This window comes from Fulmarus glacialis, unplaced genomic scaffold, assembly GCF_000690835.1.
Source record: "Fulmarus glacialis isolate BGI_N327 unplaced genomic scaffold, ASM69083v1 scaffold987, whole genome shotgun sequence".
In the NCBI taxonomy this organism is placed as follows: Eukaryota; Metazoa; Chordata; class Aves; order Procellariiformes; family Procellariidae; genus Fulmarus; species Fulmarus glacialis.
Genome location: NW_009221057.1, coordinates 78,085 through 99,183, shown reverse-complemented (window position 1 = coordinate 99,183; position 21,099 = coordinate 78,085). Strand labels below are relative to the sequence as shown.

Sequence of the window (21,099 nt, the reverse complement as noted above, 5' to 3'; positions counted from 1 at the left end):
AGTCTTGTTTTGTCTATGTGGAATTATATGATTTAAAAAGAACAAATATAGATCAGCTTCAGATGAAAAGTTGGTATTTTTTATTTTGAGACTGTCACTTTTGCAAAAGCTATCAACTGATTGGCCAAAACATTTGGATAAACTCAATATAAATTCATGAACATTTTAGTCATGCAAATATGAAATAATTTTATCAAAAATTTTGTGCAGAGATTCGGCGTTTAACATGCTCACTTTTGCAAAAATATGTTCTTTCAAAAAATGCTTCTTTTTATGTATAAAATATTACCTCTTTTAAAAAACATAATTGCTTTCTAAGCCATGTAGAAAGCCTGAAAATGGTAGTTTTGCATTTACATTTTATTTGACTTACAGCAGACTCTTGCAGACTACGTTCCTGCATATTTGATCTCTCTCTCATATGATTGAAAGTTAAAGAACTGCAAGCATGTTGGGTGTCACAAACAAAACAAAAGTCCAATATTTGCATAGTTTGGAAATTAACTACATTTTTTAAAACGAGAAACAAAATTGCTCTTGTTCCTTTACTTTTGGCCTCCACAATGAATGGAAGTTACAACCGCTTGTTTGATGGTAGAATAAGGTTAGTATTATAATATTTTATTTCTCAGTAATAGCTACTTTAACAAAATTGATGGAGTCATGAAACTAACAGTTTTCTCATTCTACTGGGCAGAAAATTATATCACTTTTTATGTCAGCATGGGAGGACTGGTGAGAAACAGCCTGCAAAAAAGCACTTGTTGGTTACGGTGCATCACAAGCTGTCTGTTGGTTAAGCACGCTGTGTTGTGGTAATATGTTTGCTGTTTTACTGGGAGGCAAAAATAAATCAGTCGCATGTAAAAGCCATGCAGTAGTCCTCTCAGTCTTGTCATTGCTGACTGTCCAGCTTCGAGCACTTTCTGTAGAGTAAAGGTCAGGACATACATGATAACCTTCAGATGGGTAACAATTACTGTAAGGAGAAAGTAAGCAGATGTCCTTATGTCTGCTGGGAGTGGGACAAAAAATGGATCTGAACAGCAAACACCTCACTGTAGGTATTGTGATAGAAGGGGGATTTGACAGAGGAGGAGTCCAGTCAAACTGAAGGACTTCTTTTAAATGTCACTTGAAGAAAATGGACACAGGTGGTGTTGGCTGGCATAACTAGCAGGACAAAAGCAGCAAAGGTGGTGAGAAGAGAGATGCATGTGACCGAAACAGAGGGACTAATTTCAGAAAGATCTTACAGGAAAGGGAAAGCTTGAGAGGCAAAAAAAAAAAGTTTAGTGATTGCATGGATGATGTCACATCAAATTTTAAGACAAGAGGGCAGTAAGAGCCTGTTGTTTGGGAAAGTAAGACAGCTCATAGAATTGTAAGCCTAATGGAGACCTCTAGCTATAGTCTGACATCCTTTTAAGATGTCATTTACTTAAACCCAATTGTCTCTATTTTAAGCTCAGTAGTTGAAAGGCAGCAGTGCTAATGTACAGCCTTCAGAGGATGCCTTAGAACTATCATCCACGTGCACAGCTTTTTCCAGTGGATGCTCACAATCAAAGGGGAGTGACTTATTTCTAGTTTGAGTTTGTCTGTCATCAAGGACCTACTGTTTGTTCTTGTTGTGCCTTTTCTGCTGGATTAAAGTCTTTAAAAACTGACAAATTTCTCCTATTGGAGATGCTTACATATGTACTACAGTCAAGTCACCTCTCAATTCTCAATTTATTGAACTAGAGTTAATTTATGAAGTAAAGGGAGAGATCTAAATCTCTCCCTCTGGGTCTCACTATTCAAGCCTGGAATAATTTTATCGCTCTCTTCTGCACACTCTGTGGTTTGTCTGTGTCTTTAAAAACATTGAAAAGATACTGCATTCCGTTTTAAACCTTAACCCCAGTACAGGTAGCAGTGGTACCACGAGGAAGAGAAAGAAAGAGAGCTGTTAATTTTTACTATGTACTTTTAGAGAAGGAATTAGTTGCATTTGAAGCCTTCAGATTAAGCGAGATATCTTAAAATCTGAGGAAGTAATCTCAGAAGGCCAACGGCATCCTGGCCTGTATCAGAAATAGTGTGGCCAGCAGGAGGAGGGAGGTGATCGTGCCCCTGTACTCGGCCCTGGTGAGGCCGCACCTCGAACACTGTGTTCAGTTTTGGGCCCCTCACTACAAGAAGGCCATTGAGGTGCTGGAGCGTGTCCAGAGAAGGGCAACGAAGCTGGTGAAGGGTCTGGAGCACAAGTCTTATGAGGAGCGGCTGAGGGAACTGGGGCTGTTTAGCCTGGAGAAGAGGAGGCTGAGGGGAGACCTCATCGCGCTCTACAACTACCTGAAAGCAGGTTGTAGCGAGGTGGGGGTTGGTCTCTTCTCCCAAGTAACTAGTGATAGGACGAGAGGAAATGGCCTCAAGCTGAGATTTGGATTGGATATTAGGAAAAATTTCTTCACCAAAAGGGTTGTCAAGCATTGAAACAGGCTGCCCAGGGAAGTGGTGGAGTCGCCATCCCTGGAAGTATTTAAAAGACGTGTAGGTGAGGCACTTAGAGACATGGTTTAATGGTGGACTTGGCAGTCATCGTTGGACTCTATGATCTTAAAGGTCTTTTCTAACCTAAATGATTCTGTGATTCTAGGTACTAATTTTGAGTTTGTTTTTGGATAGCAAAATCATTAATCTTGACATTTTCATGTTAGAAAAGGACTGCAAACACCTTTTCCAGTATAATCTGCTAAAGCTAATGACAAAGACACAATTCATTAAAAAGTCTTGTGACTGTTTAGAAGAGCTTTTATGTAGTAAGTGTATTAATCCTGTGAAAACCAAATGGAATAAATGCTTTCATTTTTACAAGATACCTAGTTACAATGGTACAATACATATAGCTACGCTCTGTTTGCTTGAACACAATCTTGTATAACTGTATCTTTGTTAATTTAGCTTACACTAATTCCCAAATGACATGAACTAAACAAAAACAATTACAGAAAATAATTGCTTATAGCAGGATTTAGTCTAGCAGAACTATAGCAGTTCACTAGTGAGGCTGTAAAAAAGCTTGCATGGATAAATAAGTATTTAAAGCATTTATATTTGAGATAGGAAGAAGTAAGTGATATTGAGGCAAGTCGTAGATGTTGAAATCTCTATTATGAAGTTAAGGTTGATTCAACAGTTTGTGTAGTCTATTGTTTTACTTCTTTCGGCTTCTAGACGTGTGCCTGCCCTGTTCTCTGCAGTTTGCTGTATTCCACTAATCCCTCTATGGCTTAAACTCCTGAGTCATTGAATAGATTTGAGTTCTAAGGCTAAATCACGCAGGATCCTCCACTCTGTAATTTAAATACATCTGAAACAAAATGTTTTCAGCTTTGACTTCTTGGCAGTTCTTGTTATTGTGCTGAGTACTTTTCATTAAGCTACATATACTTCTGCTGTCTCAGGACTACAGATTCTTTCTTGGATTTCACAGTTTTATTAAGCACACCAGCATTTCCATTGAGATAGATGCACGCTTTTGAGGGCGTCAGTGAATTCATCAGGCAACTTACTAGTTTATTTGTTTTGTGTCTGTTGGCCTGGTTAAATCATGACTATTGGAATAAACTGAATTGAGAGAGCTAGTAGAACAGAACGGAAATTTCATAAGCCAAATAGGCTACTAAGAAGTGGTAAAAAAAATGGCAATGTGTCTAACTGCTAAATCATATAAAGAAATTGTTATTAATCTTATTTTAAAAATGAAGAAATAACAAACTGAGAGATTAAGACATTTGCTGTGGTTTTTCAGGAAATCTGTCACATTCTCTGAGACCAGGCCCATGCCATTTACTATAAGACTCTACTGTTCAACAAATAATTAAGCTTGAAATATGTTTTTGCTGATTCTCCTAACAGATTTGCAGATCAATTTTTGCATACTGATATATAGCTCTAGAAATAATTTAACCAAAGAAATTACTCGAATTTACTGGACCTGAATGTTAAGTAATCAAAGAAGCAGTATCCAAAAGAGTTAATTGGTGGTTCATGTTCTGCTCTCCATTATGAGTGCTTTATATGAGTGAATGCATGTACTGAAGTATATTTGGAGCAGCTTAGAATCTTATGCATATTTTGTTGATTGCTGTAATCTACATGAATTTGAGGATTTATTTAAATGGAAATTTTATAAATTCATATACAGTTGTACGTTTATTCTGTCAATAAGTTTTTTGCTTTCTGATACATTTTCAAATGTTCTAGTTTGTTCATACAGCTGTGTTTTTCACTTAGTGAGGTTTACCTTTTTGTATAGGAGTAGCAAAAGTTTCAAGAATTTCTAATAAGCTTAATTTTAGGTCACACCACTGTGTTCCATGGAAGTTAAAAGATGCCCTAGCATTTGCAGACTTTACATATACAGGTGAATTTTCCTCTTGACTTTACTAATTTTAGATGTGTATTTATGAAGATTTACCTGCACATGAACAGTGCAGACTGTTTTCCTGAGAATATAGCAGAGAAAGCTCTTTTACTAGCTCATCAAGAAAGATGTACGGAAAGATTTAAAGAGTGTAAGACATTGCGTTATATATGACACATGGACGTTCAAACCAAATGGTATTATGAAGGAAAATATTAGAATTTTATAGAAACTGACTTTTTACTGGACAAAACATTTCTTTTTTTAGTTACTTGTTTGGAATACTAATTATTTCTCCTGGAAAAGTATTTTAAATATATGCTAAGAGCTTTAATTTTATACAGAATACAGGTAATAATTTCACAAATAGAAAAATAATTTTGACCAGTTATATAAGCACAAAGAGTAATACATTTTCTCAATGTTTGCTGTGTTTCCATTTCTAGACTTCTTGGCTGTACTGTCAAGAAAAGTATTTGGTTTGATGAATACTCTTTCTGTCATAGTTGGACATGTTGAACATGAGAATCTGTTGCTAAAAACATGTATGCAAATTTTGCCTTTGACCTGGCAAGTAACTAGCTCAGTGAGTTACATGTTAACCCAGCTAAACCGCTTCTTATATGTAATTTTACAATTTACACTAAATTCTGGGTTGCCCTCAGTAAATTCCATGGATACCTGGTAGCTCACCTAGCCACGTTTGTACTGCATGGTAGTCATGGCTCTCACTGGAGTGGTGAGGTAGCCTTAGATAGCTAGATCCTTCAGCCATTGGTATAGCCACTGAAATTAAGTGACCTTGCACTTGATGTGTTCTGTATGTCAGTGGAAGCACTTTGATCATATTGACCTGGGTTTTGCTGAATTTTATTTCTCTTTTTCCTCTTAAAATGCCTCTCAGCATCCTTTAAACTGGGCTTCTGGCACAGTCTTCGTGATTCCAGAAACCTTGCTAAGAATATCTGGCTAGTAGCAATACTTTCTTAAAAGAAATACTGGCATGCCATAATACTTGTATAACATCACAAACATGACTTACTATGATGGGAAGTTGTAAAATCATGTAAATCCTTTATAAAAATAGTATATGAATTTCCTTTAGCTTCCCATCATCCTCCTCATGGGAAAAATGAGCTTTTAAGGATGCCTGCTGTTATAACCCTTTTGAAAGTTTTCTGATAATTGGTGTAGTTAGATGTTTGCATTAAAAGATAGCTTTTTAAATTACCTTTTAAATTTTTGAAATTGCATTTTAAAATGAGGAATAGCTTCTTTAATTTAATTTTGTAAACTCATTATGCAATCCTTTTCTTTACTCAGTAAATTTAGCTATGGTAATTGGTCTTTACCAAAGAGGTATTGTACTACACTGGAAACTTGCATTCAAATTGCAACATAGGAAAACATGTGAGGCTAGGGGTGACAAGAAGATTGCTGCTATTCTAGGCAGAGAGATTGGTTTTACTTTTCCCAAGTTAGAGGGGGAAGTAATCTACATAAGAAAAGAGCTGAATTACTTCCCTTCTGAAAAAATACTGTAGCAAAAATTAGATTTTATTGCTCTGTAGTTACAGACTTTCCTTTTCTCAGGCTGGGTTCTTGGGTTATAGTTTAACCCTAAATGAAAAAAACTAATTTGACATTTTTTCTACATTTACAGTAATCTAGTTTTAATAGATATTACATATTCACCAATGAGCTTGGAGAAAAGACTATCTGGAGGAAGAAAAGAAGAACATACACTAATCCACCCCAAACTAAACAATAAACACGTATTAGAAAAGCTGCCTGCACTTTTCCTGCACTGATCCCTTTGCATGTTGTGTGTTGTAGTTTTGTATGTGAGATACTCTCCAGGTGTCTTGGGCTGCCTGGGTTGGCAGACACTCTTCAAGGTTCCCACAGCTTTCAGCTACTGTGCATCTCCACCTGCTTGTTTCTTTGATATTGCAGAATGTATGTGGAAGATACATGTTACATTACTGTGGTGTTCTTAAATTTTTCGTTTAAAGTATTTGTTAAGTAACAAACTTTTTGATCTGAGAGCACTTACAGAACTTAGCATGTCATATCGTATTTCTCAGAGGAAGAGTAAAACCTGTTTCTAGTTCTTTGTCTTCACTTTATATCCTTTTTTATTGTTTTCATTATGCCTCTCCATCACAGCCGATCAATGTTGAAGACATTTATCAGTTGTTAAAATCATTTTTAAGCCAAAGTACCTTTTACACTGCCTCCAAGTATAGTCCTTTAAAACGTGCATGCTTAACTTGATGAGACTATGCCTGTATAGTCCAACATGGCTTTTACGGTAGTTCATAAATGTGACTGCATTAATACTACCTTTGAATACTAGTCCACATTTAACTCCAACTACAAGGAAAAAAATAAAAATTTAACTCCCAACTACAAGAAAAAAATGTAAATAATATATAGAATAGAATAGTTCAAAATAGTTCAGTTGGAAGGCACTTATAACAATCATCTAGTCCAACTGCAATAGCTAGCCTTAATTTCTTTTAATCCACATTTAAGAGATTGTACCTGTGTTTATCTAGGAATATATGTAAGGATTACAGCAAGGACATGGGCTCTGATTTTACTTCTGTGTTTTTGCGTGCTGTAGATAGGACACAGGCAAAATAATATTTTGAATGCAGAAACCAAACCTGGGGTAGCACACCTCTGGATGTGTGTGGGTAGAGGTAGCTGACCACTGTCACAGCACACTGTAGGACATGTGGGAAGAGCCATGTATCTGCTGCACGTAATTCTCAGTAGATATTGTGGCTGCAGCCAGGTTACCAAGTGGGTCATTAAATAAGACTGAAATTTCCAGGGTTTTTCTTGTCAGTTAATCACGTATTCATTTTCACATCTTAAATGTCCCCCTCTCTTTTCGACCAGTTCCAGTGAATACACTTTTAGTATGTCTTAAAATACTTGTATGCCATTTCTTTAATAATGAAGTGCAAGTGCTAAATGGTTGTGATTTAAGAGTATTATCTTTGCCCTTCACACTGTTGTGAAACCCATAAATTTATTTCCAGTTCATCATTCTTCTCCATTTTTGGCATCTTTTTTAAACATATGTGTCCTTGGTTCATTCATTTATTCTTGTATGAGAGAGTCTTTTTATATTTTCCTCTACATAGTGAATTTTGAACTCAGAGGTAGAATTACTACACTGTAGTAACTATTTTTCTATAGCAGTATAGAATTCGCTATTCTTATTAACTCTTTGTTAAGTATCTTTCTAAATTCTTTCTGTAACAGCACTTTGAAAGGCCATATTGTTCTTCGTAGGTTCTTCCTGCTGTACACTGCTGACATGAATAATATAAAAATATTATCACAATAGTTTTGTGATGTTCCAATACATTTTTCTGACTGATGCTTTAGTACATCATGCTACCTTCTCTGTTATGTCTTAGGGCATTTCTTTGTGTGTGTTAAATTTACATTTTTGTTTAAATACAGATATATTTCCTGGGGTTTATTTTCATTTGAAATCTAAGAACCTTGGATATCAAATTAAATTATAGCTGATACAATAATTCTCCCATTCACAAAATGTTCTCATCAGGGAACATTCAGAGCATGCAGTAGAGTAAGTAACAGAACCCTCACCAAAGCTAAGTGGCGAAGGTGTAGATTGAAGGGTTTCCGCTACAGTTATGCGGATAAGAAGTTTGTATTCTTCAAAGTGTAATATAAAAAAAGTCAACAAGGTTTCTTAGCAATTCACACCAAGATATTTTGAACACAAGTGCATGATCAACAGTATTTGCTGTTAGTGGTTCTATTCTCTGTCCTTTTTCTGTGAAATGATTATGTAGACGACAGATCTCAAACAAACTAGTGTTATCATCAGATTCCCTTTAGGTAACTGCTGAAAGCAGGCCGGAATGATGAAACCTTTGAATCGATCAAACATTTTTCAAGTGTATTACATTCCTTTAGAATTCTTTCACTGCTAAGCTTCAGGGCTTAAATCGGGAACATTTAATCAAGTTGTTGTTTTTACTGGATGTGATTTGGATTAATTTTGTTCCAATAATCAGTAAGAATAATAACCAAAATACCTTATGCAGCAAATTTGCCTCCTTTGGTTTATGTGGAAAATCTGGTAGCATCTTTCATGCACAGGGTTGTCTTTTATAGGAAGATTCAAAAGGCAAGAGTCATTAATCATAAAGACTGTACACGTATCAGATCTTACTTAATTCTTGTGTTACTCCTTGACATAATTATACTTAAAATTAATTTCTCAGGCTGGCATCTAGTCTTCATCTTGTACTGCTAACATCAATGGCAGTTTTAGTATTCGCTTCACTTGGTATGACACTGAAGCCATAGTGAACATTCTTACCGTTTTTACCTTAAAGGACTATATTTAATGATTGTTTTCCAAAGTGAAACAATTTTCATTGAAATAGTTCTTTGAATTTAGGCAATCCTATTCTGTGCAGTATTTGGGTAACTGGACAAGACGTGAACGGACATTCCTCTTTCCCCCCTATCCTTGAAGGGTCTCTTGTCACATGTGCTCTGGCCTTCAGGGTGAGACCAAAGTAAGGAAGATGATGTTTTTTACAAAATGCATTTCTGAGGATCTTAAGCCAAAAATGCAATTTGGGTTTGTGTTTGTGGTAATTGTTAAAAGGTGTGCAGCTGAGGAGGAAACTGCAGCAGATCATTAACTAAATGCAGGGATTGCTGATGTGGAAGACCAGTGCTCAGGCTAGAAAGGAATGCTTCAAGGCTGAGGCTCTGAAACATGGAAAATGTCTGTTGTTGCAGTTTTGCAGTTATTTTATTGCAACTACAGTTTGTATAGTCTTTCAAATTTAAAAAGTGCCTAACACAAAAAAAGAAAATACGAAAAATTGAGATCATGAGCCTCTGCTTTAATGGGTACCTAACTTTATATGCATGTTATTTTTAACATCCTTGTTTTCCATAGGTATATATGTATTCTTAAATTACATTTTTGTTTAACTTTTCTTCTATTCACACTGATTCATAACAGAGTTGTTTTATTCTTAAAACTGAAAAATTACTTAATTTCTACTTTATGTAAATGGAAAAAAATAAAAATAAATTTAATTTTGATCCATCTTGATCAAAATACTCAAATACTGGAACCTGATCTGAGATTCCTGCACTCTGTTTAACCACTGGATATTTCTCCATTGCAGAGTTTACTCAAAGTTGTATGTTTTAATTTAATTTTGTTCTGGCAGTGCACAGAAACTCCTGCTTTGATTTTGGACACGCTTTGTATCAATTTTTGTGGGTGAGGTTAAAGCTTGTGTTCTGCTTTAACTCAGGCAGTAACTTGTTCATTTTGCAGTGAGAATTGTAAGATTCTTTTTCTAGAACACTCTTTTCTTCCAAAGTCAACTCATAAATCTTCCCTTTTGACCATTTCTTTCTCATGTGCTGGAATTTATCTGGTAATTTACATATACATTTATTTAGCATTTGAACTTAACATTCCATGTACTATGCTGCATTTATATCCAGTATTTTAAAAGGTCTCGAATAGAGATGCTGCATAGAGAATCCTCCTGCTGGTGTGTTGCTCAAGTCAAGATTCTGGTAGACTACCACTGTGACAACCTTTAGGAGAAAGATTTGTGCGATGTATGTGAAAGTGGAATATTTCTGAAAACATCTCCAGGAGATTGGCAGCGGAGCGGATTCATTAGATGGGATTTCATTGCAGGAAAATAATGAAAAACCTGAAAACAGTTCAACAGCAAGTGTGGCAGCGTCGTATTAACCTCTTCACAGCCTTTCCACATATCTGTTACGCTGTGATACAAAGGTGTAGATTTACAAGTCAGCCGTTATTTCCCTTAATTCCTTCACCCAGCCTTCATGATGATAGTTGTCTCTGAAGCAATAAAATCTTGTGTCTGCTCTTGCACAGCGCGGGCTGCAGCATGCCACAGCAAGACAGTTGGCATTTTGGTATCAAACAGCTTTTGAGATCTAATTTTCAACCAGCCAATTGGACACTCACTGACTATCTACCAAATTTATAATTAAACCTTCTTCTGGCAGGTGTTCTGAAATCAGGATATAGTTTCATGAACTATAGCAATAGGTGAAGGTCCCCTAAAATAGCAGGGCCTGGGTGGCCCATTGCCAAACATTTAGATTGGAAGCAATAAGGCTGCTTTCTGACTGAACTTTTAGATGGTGAATCTCTTCAGACTTTTGGCAATACACACTGCTGATTCATCTCTCCTTAAAATCTATGAACATGTCTATGTTCAGCCAACCTTGCATAACACTAGGTGCCCTTTGTAGCTGAGGTATCCATTTGCTATCGTGGTAGCTTCAGGGTCATTTGTTAGGGCACTGCCTTCAAAACCTGTTGTTTCAGGTGCAGAAGAGATGTTTGCTGGCTGGGGCTATCACACACATCACACTGATTCTTACGCAGACATTCTGGATGCATTGGTAGTCATCCTGTGTCTGCATGAGGATGCAGTCCCAGCTCTTTGCTAGTTGCCCTGAAATGGAAAGGAATCAGGAAATCAGCATCAAATGAGATAAATTTTATTCTGAGATCTGCTGCTGTTTTTGCAGAGTCAAAATTACTGTTACAATGCTACTATCTGCATCTTTTTTCCCAGTGAGTGTACAGCCAGAAGCAAAACCAACGGATCCATTTATTATGGACAGGTCTCTGATTGTTTCTATCAGCTGTAGCCAGTACCAGCCAAACTGCATACAGAGCAGGAAATGGTTGGTTAAATGTGTTGACAGTATATGGTAATTCAGAGAGAAGCAGCCAAGTTCTTCTTTTGTGTGCTGCAAAGTATTTCCGTGAATGACTCAGGCTAGTGGAGTGGTAAAAGCCCTGGGATACACTGCCAGAAAACTGAGCTGCAGTGTAGATGTCATTACACAGGGCAGTGCGTAGCTGTACACTGGGGATGATGGGAGGCAGGCATGGCAGTCTCAGGTGTGGTGAAATCATGGTGATACTTTAAATTCCTTCTGTATATTATGTCAGTGCTCATATATGTAGTTTACAACTAGGATCTTCTGAATCCAATCACAAATAGAGTTTAAATGGGTTTTCAAGTTCATACTTATGGGTAGGAACTTCTGAAAAATGTAAGGATTGCTATGTAATTGTTAATTTAAAGTTAATATATTAATAAATCCTTCATGTTGATCTTCTTTAAGTCAACTTTAAAATCTGAATGAATGTTTCTCTGTGCACGGGTTTTACCCTGTGAGAGTGTTTATCTACAACTTTTGTGGTAAAAAAAACCCAAAAACTTTCCCTTGCCTATACATCTCAGCTGACCTGATAAGTATGTCATTTGTTTAGCCAGCTTAAATTTGTTTCAAATCAGAAATTATATAGGCAGGTTGTATCTTTAACTATACAGTACTTTTCAGTTTTTTTCTGGGATTTCGTTTGACTCATGCTGTAATTGCAAAAGATAAAAAAGAGCGCACAGTTCAGAGTCTGGTTTTCAAAACTGAACCCTTTGCCATTTCCTAAAGCAAGAAGTGATTTTAGGAGTAAGTGGTTGTTGTTACAAGCACTCCATATCTTTCTGTTTGCTGAATTCCACTATGCCTGTCAGCTCATGAGTCAGGATTTTGTGGTATATAATTGTAATTTAATTCAATTATACCTCAACATGATTGCTGCCTTTTTTTAAAATCCTCTCCAGAGGTTTCATAACTCTATTCAACAATAAAATCCTCGATAAAAATATCTGTGTGTTATAGTTTCATAGTGATCTACTTCGAGCAAAATTCTGTTCTACAGGTGAGTTCTACCTTTTTCTTTTTTCCTTTGTACTGTAGAAACTATTGTTCTTTTCACCTGGCCCATTGTGATGACTTGCTGCTGCTCCACCAGAGAAGATCACCTTCTCCAATGTCTTGCTATTACCATGATCAAATTAAACTCAAAGCAGGTATTCTCAAACTAGCTGTGAAGTTTGCTGTTTCTATTCCAAACCTGAAAAAGATCTTGTGCCCCCATAGTGTGTCTGTAATATTACTTGGTCTAATAAAAGATTATTTTCCATACAGACCCTGGCTAAATTAATCTTCTTTTCTTCAAGTCATCATCTGGAAATCTTCCTTTGCTCAGAGTATTATCTTCTGCTTACTGATGCTCAGGTCATACTGAACTCCAGTTTTATTTAGTGCAAGTACCCTGTAGCTCCAGAGCCCCCCTGCTAATAATTTACAATGCATTCTGATACGCAGTTTTAAGAGGTAGCTCATATTGCTAGATTTAGGGATATGGAGAGAGAGCACGTGCGTCTTCTGATTCTTTCATTACTTGACTTATAAGTAAATTTGAAGAAGAAATGGGATCTATTAATTTCAGTGGTTTCTACAGTGAAATTAAACCTGAACTTGATCCTGTTCTGTGGCAAGCTTCCCAACTGAGTTTAATATCAGGCCCTTTGATACTGAAGTGAGTTGTTTGCAGTCAAAATTGATAACAGTAAATTAAAGTTCATTAAAAGAGAGAGGGAGATGTTTTTAATTATACAGAAGAGGACAGGAAATTAACAAAAGCTTGTTGGTTAGGTTATTATGGTACTGAGATATGTCGCATCCAAGGGACAGCAAAACAATGCTATCCCAGTTATGCTGATCTCTATCTGAAGCTGGTGTTCAATTAAACTGTTACATATTACATACGTGTCTTCTGTTTGGGGGAGTTTATTATTGTATTTTTCCTCTTTTTTGAACAGAACACTTCTGTATTATATATATTGACAGTTGTTCACCTGTGGCTCTTTTTCAATTTTTTTCCATGGTCTGCTTTTATTTTCTCACTGTGAACATAATCCATATGTTCTCTTAAAGCATACGAACAGTTTGGATGATGTCTGTACCATGGCTTGTTAAAAAGGCTTCTATTATAATCCATTTATTGCATTACCTTTTAATACCAGCTGAGAAAAATAATCCCCTAAGATTTTTGTGCAATTTCAGTCACAGTAGTATAAGCAGAAGTCTGTTATCAAAAAAGCAACTGAGTTATAAGATGTTATAATATGTTGAATAATTACTTTTATTCTTACAGCTGCTGAAATCTGTTTTCTGTTTTAGAACACACAGTTTGCCATAATCACAGGATTTTCCCCCAGTAGCCTTCTAGAGAGTGAGCACTTTTTTAGTGATTGTAATTTTCACTTTACTGCTTTCAAACTGGTGTTTTTTGAATGTATAGAGAGAATACTTTTTTCCCCTCAAGGTAAGTGTAGAAAGAAAAGCAACCTAGAAATAAAACTAAGACACAAATCTGGTTATCTCATTTGTCAATTCATCAAACTTTATTGAAAGTCAATTTTCACCTTTTTGGCAGGTTTACTCATTTGAGATTGTGATCATTTAAAAAATACGGTGGCTTTTCCCTGGGTGTACTCCCATATGCATAGCACATTCCTACAAGTAAGAGTTGTTGTGTTTGAGTTGGGATGAAAATAATTCTGTACCACTGTCCTTACTTGGTCACAATTCACATGGAAAGCGATGTGATTTTATCAAAGTACAAATTGCATCGTTGGCAACTGTAATTTTACGCAGGATTAGCACTTTTGACATTGGTGTGATTACAGTCAGGGCCATATTTATTTTCTTTCTGTTTTTGTATGAATTCCACTCAAACCCAATCCTGAAGTTCTGCTTAGAGAAAATTGATCGCAGCAGCCCAACATTTATATCGTATTGTGTATTAATAAATTATCTGTGTGCATGATGAAATAAGATTTAATAAATAAGCACCTTTTAACTTCAGCTTTACAAGAAATATTGTAAATGTACAGATAATTCTGCTTTTATTGTTAGGACGTATCACATGTCACATAACTACTGTGTTTAGTAGAACGTACAAATGTGGAAAAATTATATGAGTGATTACAGATAATTAACACTAGCCTTCTAGCAGTATTTTTCATGTTTTTATTTATAAAAGTTTCTTTGTATTTTTCTTTAAAGTGAACTCCCTCTTTTTCATATTAAAAAAATAGTGAACCAACCTCTTGCTAATATAGCAAATGCAAACATAATGTGTTCAATAGAGAAAAAAATCAGAAAAAAAGTTTTTTCAAGACTGTCTTGAAACTTTTTTGTATACACGTACAAAAATGCACACACAGTTTTTACATACATGAAATTTATTTTTTCAGTATATCTTTTATAGAGCCTATACATATACAAGATGTATGGAAATTCTAAGTTTTATGATAATAAAGGCTGGGTTAATTTGAAGTTAATCTGTTGATAGAAGAGCTCCTTACTAAACCTTGTAGAAAGTTTTTAAAAAAATAAAAAAGAGTAATTCTTGAGACAGTGTTTTTTAGAGTTTATGACAAGCCTAGGCTGAGTAATATCCTGAAGGAGGCATTCTGTATTTTTCTCCCATTCTTAAATAGATTATTCGTTTGTTAGAGAAGACGAGACCTTTTTGTTCCCATGTGTATCAGCAATGATTAAGTCAACCATGAGTCCTTTTTTTAAAGCTAGGCAGACGTTATCTTGTTTTGATTAATAAAAGCAGTGCTCACTATTTAAAAGATTATCTGCTTCAGCTGTTTATCAGAAGGATAAGCAAAGCTATCAATTCCAGCTTTAGACAACTTGCAAATGAATAGTCAGGGTCCTCATTTTCTTCTGCTAGTTTTAGCATTAACTTGATGTGGTAGAGCACAAAGAATAATACCATTTACTGCAGCAGCAGCTAATTTTAGTGAGGATTGTATCCTGCCTTAACTCTAACAAAATCTACTGTGATTTTGGCCTGAAAGCAGTTCCATTCTGCAAGTTAATCTAAGGACCTGGTCTTTGAAGCACAGAAAGATAGGATCTATTTCCTGAAGAATATAAACTGACAACACAAAGCTAGAGGACTTGTGGATGAGACTGGTTCGGGAATTTATAGCAGAAACAGAGAAGCGCAGATCAGTTCCTGGCGTGAAAAATGATAAAAGTCTTAGACATGGAAAAAAAGAAAAAAAAAAAAGTCCAGAAAAAAGACTAGTTTAGTACAGGCAAATAAAAAGAGAGAAAGAAAAAGGAGTCGACTTTCATGCAGAGTGTAAATTATGGAGGGTGGTGAAGCTGAGAATGAGGATCCTGGATTTTCTGTGATAAAACACAGAAGACTGGAATGAGGAAAGATAAAAAAATCAGAATCTGGAGAGGTGAAATATGTTAACAACCAAGACTTGCAAAGATATGAATTATGGATGAAAGAAAGAAGTTATATTTCCACTTCTTCAGTATTTATATCCATACTTCAGCCATGAGCTGTAAGCCTTTATAATTCTGTTTGCCTGTGTGCCTCTCCTTGGATATTAGCTGCACTCTTGCTGCAGCAGCTTTTTCCATGGACTTTAGTTTAGTTCTTCCAGTTTAATGGAGAATTGAGAAATGCTAGTTTGAAGTTCAGTTTTTTCAATCAGGAAGAGTTTTATTTATTTTCTATCTTCTTCCAAATCCAGCAATACCAGTGGCTGATCTTGTTTAGCCTGTGGCTTGAATCACCTTGGCTTAGCTTCCATGAAAAGATTTTATTTTTCACAGCTTCATTTTTCTGTTAGAATGAAGCTGGCTTGCGAAGCCTTCGTTACGGAAGATGATGGTTTCATTAAAGGTAGTTTCATTAAAGGCTTTCAAAATCCCTGCATTAGCTTTCTGCTGGACTTCATCAATGGGCAGCCAGTCTAGTGAAATAAAATTCAAATGAGCTATTCCTTGAGTTTCTGGCAGTCCAGAGATACACTGTGGAGCCACCTTCTTACCTCTGATCACTTCGGTGTGTTGAGCCTTGTTCTTAGATGTGAGAGGTTGTAGTAAGTGGAGCCTGAAGGTGATTACACTTACGCAAGGCAGTGTGCAATAGGATCATGAACAGTGCTCTAGCCTGTTGCAAATTCAGTGTCAACCTTTGCCAGTTTTCGAGGTCTTCGAGCAAAGCTGAAGTTCTGAGACCATGTGGAAATGTTGAAAGTGTGAATGTGGGCGGGTTTTGTAGTTAATATTGTAATGGAGAAGGTGAATTATTGAGAATGCACTCCTAAATCTCGTTAGCAAGCAGTGCATCGGGGAACAGCTCATCTTCACTTGCGTGTTATCTCTCTTCCATCTGTCACTATTGACTGGGCGCTCCTCACAGAGTTACGCCTTCCTTTCCTACTGTATTGATAGATATAAGGTATTTATAACTGTAGTTACCAAATAACGTTGAATTTGCAAAGCACCAGTATTTCTGTGGCATTGCATTGTCCATGCTATCTGCTGTCTTGTCTCCTGCGTTATGTCATCACCTGCAGCCAAGCCATGATCTGAGCTGTCTGGTCCAACTGTTCTTTCCTGACCTCAGTGTCTTCTCCAGAGCTCAGATGCTGCTGACAGCTACAGCTTGTTAGCAACTGGTACGTGTTAGTTGCCTTCTGGGAGCACATCTTCTGGTGCAGTTTAATCTGAAAAGGATCCGCTTTGTGTGCTCCAAGATGGTAAACTAAAGCACAGTAAGTGAGGATGTTTTGGAGATTCATTTCAAAAGTGCATTTGTGATCTAAAATAAATTGTCATTGTAGACACAGCCTGTACACCCTCAGTTTCAGCAGTGAGGCACGGGAGAGGCTGGTACAGGCTGTACTTTCTCTGCTTTCTCCTGGCTGGCAGGGCGCCTCATATTTCCCAGGAAAGTCCTTGAGTGAGAAGAGTTGTCATGCATGGGGCGTCAGCGAGGGACTGTGACTTCTAGAGAGCAAATGGGCGGTAGCGGATCTTTGCGTCATGCCTTCCATATCCTCCTCTTTCTGAGATAACGCTGGTTGTGACAGTGACAGTTCGGTCCGTATATGCAAAGCACTATGCAAATATACAACCCCTGTAATATAAAATGAATGTTATATTTTGCATTGTTTTTATTTTGGCATAAGCTTATGCTCTGTTGCAAAGTCAAGAACAGTGCAAATGACCTTTAAGAGCTTTTTCTTACAAAACCTTTCAGAATTGTTCCACACAGATTGAAGTAAAAAACAGAATTGGAATCTCATGTAGAATCAAAGCAAACAAGATTGAAAGGAAGCCCAGAAGCTCACTGCGCTTCACCAGCTGCCCAAAAGAGGATCAACATGTCAACATGGTGTTCTTAACTGCCTTTTTTTTCCCCAATCTTTCTTGCAGGAGCTTCAGTGACAGAGATTTCTTGATATCTGCTGATACTGTACAGCACTACTTCACCATCCTTGAAGTTATACCTGTTCTCCACTATGTAACCAGGATATTGCTTGTTGCAAATTAAGTCCATTGCTTTTTTCCTCGACAGTCTAAATACAGAAATAATTACTCTTTGGCTCTTTCAGAAGCCTTTTATGTATTTGAGAATTTATCAACAGGTTCTGTTAGCCCAAAGGCTTTATTTAGAGTTGTTATAATTTATCTTTTGACTTTTAGTAGAATATACTAAGAAAAGGCCATTTTCTGTCTTTTTAACTTCTCACTGGTTGGTAACAGAGTTTGCATTAAATGAATGTAACAAGAGAAACCTCATGTAGCATATTTTATGTTTATTACATGAGAATGGATTGTAATCAGTCATTATGAACTTGGGGTTTTTTTAGAGAACAGAAGGGATATTTGCTCCCTGTATGAAATGAGAGTTTATTAATATAAAAAAAATTGAAGTAAAAGATAGATCTGGAGTGTACCTTCATTATGTGTGCAGAAAATCTCTAAAGATATTTTGTGAAGTAATGCAAAAAACCAAACTCCTTTTCCTGGGAAGGAGGAAGAGTACAGAATATATTACTATGACTGTTTATACATTTAAGTAATTCTTGAAAAATTATTGTTCAGAGAACCCATTCTAAACTTATCTAGTCAGAAGACTCATACTCACTGTTTTGGAATCATTGTGTTGATGTTTCAGGCTTCCCACACAGTCTTGCAAAGCTTGGCTTCTTCCTTCTTAGGAAAAATTTTATTTTTCAATGGACATCACTGCTAAGATATTATAAAACTACATGAATGTTTTGTAATAACGGATAAAACATGCATACTCCCAAATATATGCATTTTTCCAGAGGAATGAAGAATGTTTTGTAACTTCGGACATTTAGTTTCACAATGCAGTAAGCTCAGATAAATTGTAGCTTATAGCAAGAGGAATATGAAGAAAAATGCTGACCCATATGGGTTTTATGTGATCATTATGCATTATTTCTTGTGGCAGTAGAGTCCCAATGCCCTAGTCAAGGCCTCAAACCCCTTTGCACCGCGGACTCTAACATGGAGGCAAAACAGAGCCACACCCTGCCCAGACAATCCTTTTATTTGAAGTTTTGACAAGACTGCAGGTGACTGAAGCAGGCGTTTGGATAAGTCAGGAAGCAAGCACGTTTTGGCAGGTAGCTTAACAATCTCAGAAGCCCCAGTTACCAGTTATCTAGCTAATACCAGATACAGAGATATGCAGAAAAACCCCAACTAAAAGAATGTATTAGGTTGTTTAAATATGAAGTAGTTAGGATATAGTGTACTGCTAAGTAAATGAATGAAGAGTTTAACAGAACAAAAAGAACAAGTTGTCTTGCTTTTGCATAGCCCAGTCCAAGAGTTAAAGGCGAAACCTAATAAATTTTTTATTTGTTTTGTTTTAGAACGTCAAGCGTGTACATCTATGGCTGGTTCCAGCGTCCTTCCCTCCAATGTGGCTGGTATCAGCAAAGAGCTGATCGAACTGCAGCACCTCATCCAGTTCCCGGAGGAGGTTGCCAGCATTCTGACCGAGCAGGAGCAGGAGCTCTACCGGAAAGTCTTACCCATTGACTACCTCTGCTTTTTAACCAGGGATTTGGGTAATGCCGAATGTCAAAGCAAGCTGCCATCTATTAAAGCTTCAATATCTGCTACTATTCTTTCTTCCCCAAATGGTGAACATAATGCTGTAGAAGATCTTGTGACAAGGTTTAATGAGGTAAGACAAAACTTTAAAATCACTTTTCATGAGGGTTATTACCTTATTTGTGGGTTAGTTATTTCTTTTATCTCTCAGAGTTGAATTTAGCTGTAATGACAAATTTTTAAAACGTTAAGATGACCAGGGGATTTAGCTAAATAACTTCCACTGAATTTAATAGGAGTTATGTGACCGATTTGCTCAGTGAGTTTGGAAAACTGCAACCTAAGTTTTTCTTGCACATTGTAAAGTAAACAGGAAGAAAAAAATTACAGACTTGTATTTCTTTTATTTATAATGACAGTATGGGGTATACTTTCAGTCAGTTTATTATTTTGTTCAGGAGCTGGAGTTTTATTTATTTGTTTTGGATTTTGTAGACTAACCATGATCTTAGGAGTCAGCACAAAAGTATTATAAACTAGAAGTTCTGTATTCGGTATAATATAACTACACTAATCTGCACTATTTATTTATTTATTTAATCGCTGTGTGTGTCTTGAATGTTGTTGTACAAAGAAGAGTCATTTGGCATGGCACATTTCCGTAACCCAAATCGTGAGTTCTTTACTAAGATTTTACTTTGTTTTTAGTAAGGTGATCTTCTGATGAGTTTAATAGAAAATTGATTAAGGATTGAGAAAACCGTAGAAAAAATCCACCCCAAAAACCCAACCTAAAACAAAACAACAAAAAAATCCCCCTAAATTGAACCTCAGGTTTTAGCTGCAGAAAAATGAAACAATTTCTTTCTTCCTTTTTTGTATGAACCATATGCAATGTTAGCAGTTTCTAGATTCATAGAAGTGGAATAAAATGAAGATAGTCTTGACTTACGCTCTTTTAGTTTGTTATCCACTGCATTCTTATGCTTTAATAAGAGATGAAAATTGTGCTGGTATGAAAAAAACAGCACAAAATTAAGTAGATAGAGCAGAATATGTATTAACCCCCAGGGAACTTCCTGCTTCCTGGGCAAATAAGAATCAGTGACTGAATATTTAGCATGTTTCGAAGTGTTCCTGTTTCTTGCATGTGACTGAGATTTAGGAACTAAAATAGCGTAAATATGGTGGCTTCTCTCACCTAATTCTATTATGGGAACATAAATAAAAGTTGCAAATACAATATTCAGTCTTTAGAGAGAGCCTCAAAATTGTTTAAATTAGCTCTAGTTACTGTATTTAGGAAAATACTGTGGCTGGTGCATAGCTGGACAGGAATCTAGCTCCTGACCCAGCCAGGTCCTCCTTCCTGTGGTGTTTCATGGCAATCACCATAGCGAGGGCAGTGGGAAAGAGGTGAAGTGGTCAAGCTCTAGTATGACCTGGTGAGGCACAATGCCAGAGCAGTTTGTTAGTACATTTTGCAGTTAGCTGTACGAATTAGATTGACTGTCATGTGTTCTGACACTGCACAGCCACAGGATTGAAGAGCAAGTAGGTGGTGAAGAAGTCTTGTCAGAAATGATTGAGGCTATTCCACATCAATGAGAATTTTAACATTAAAGTTGCTTTTTGGTAAAATGGTCAACGTTATCTTTTAGTGTTAGAGGTTTGTGACTTCGCAATTTTTGTGGTCTAGCATTACTTGTTTGGTAATGCTACAGGATAATTTTTCATATAATTTGAATTAATTCCTGAACATCCGGCGCATAGATTATACAATATTTAGTGCAGTGGATTGTTTTAAGTATAATCTGGAATAA

The 21,099-nt window shown here is 36.4% G+C and overlaps 1 protein-coding gene across 1 annotated transcript in view; it reads left to right on the top strand.

Annotated features, from left to right (window-relative positions):
- PLCE1 (phospholipase C, epsilon 1) overlaps positions 1–21,099 on the top strand; it is a 93,133-nt gene that overhangs the window by 16,910 nt on the left and 55,124 nt on the right. Inside the window, exon 4 of the mRNA XM_009580930.1 lies at positions 19,093–19,409. Coding sequence (XP_009579225.1) covers positions 19,093–19,409 — 317 coding nt within the window. The remainder of the gene's footprint in view (positions 1–19,092; positions 19,410–21,099) is intronic.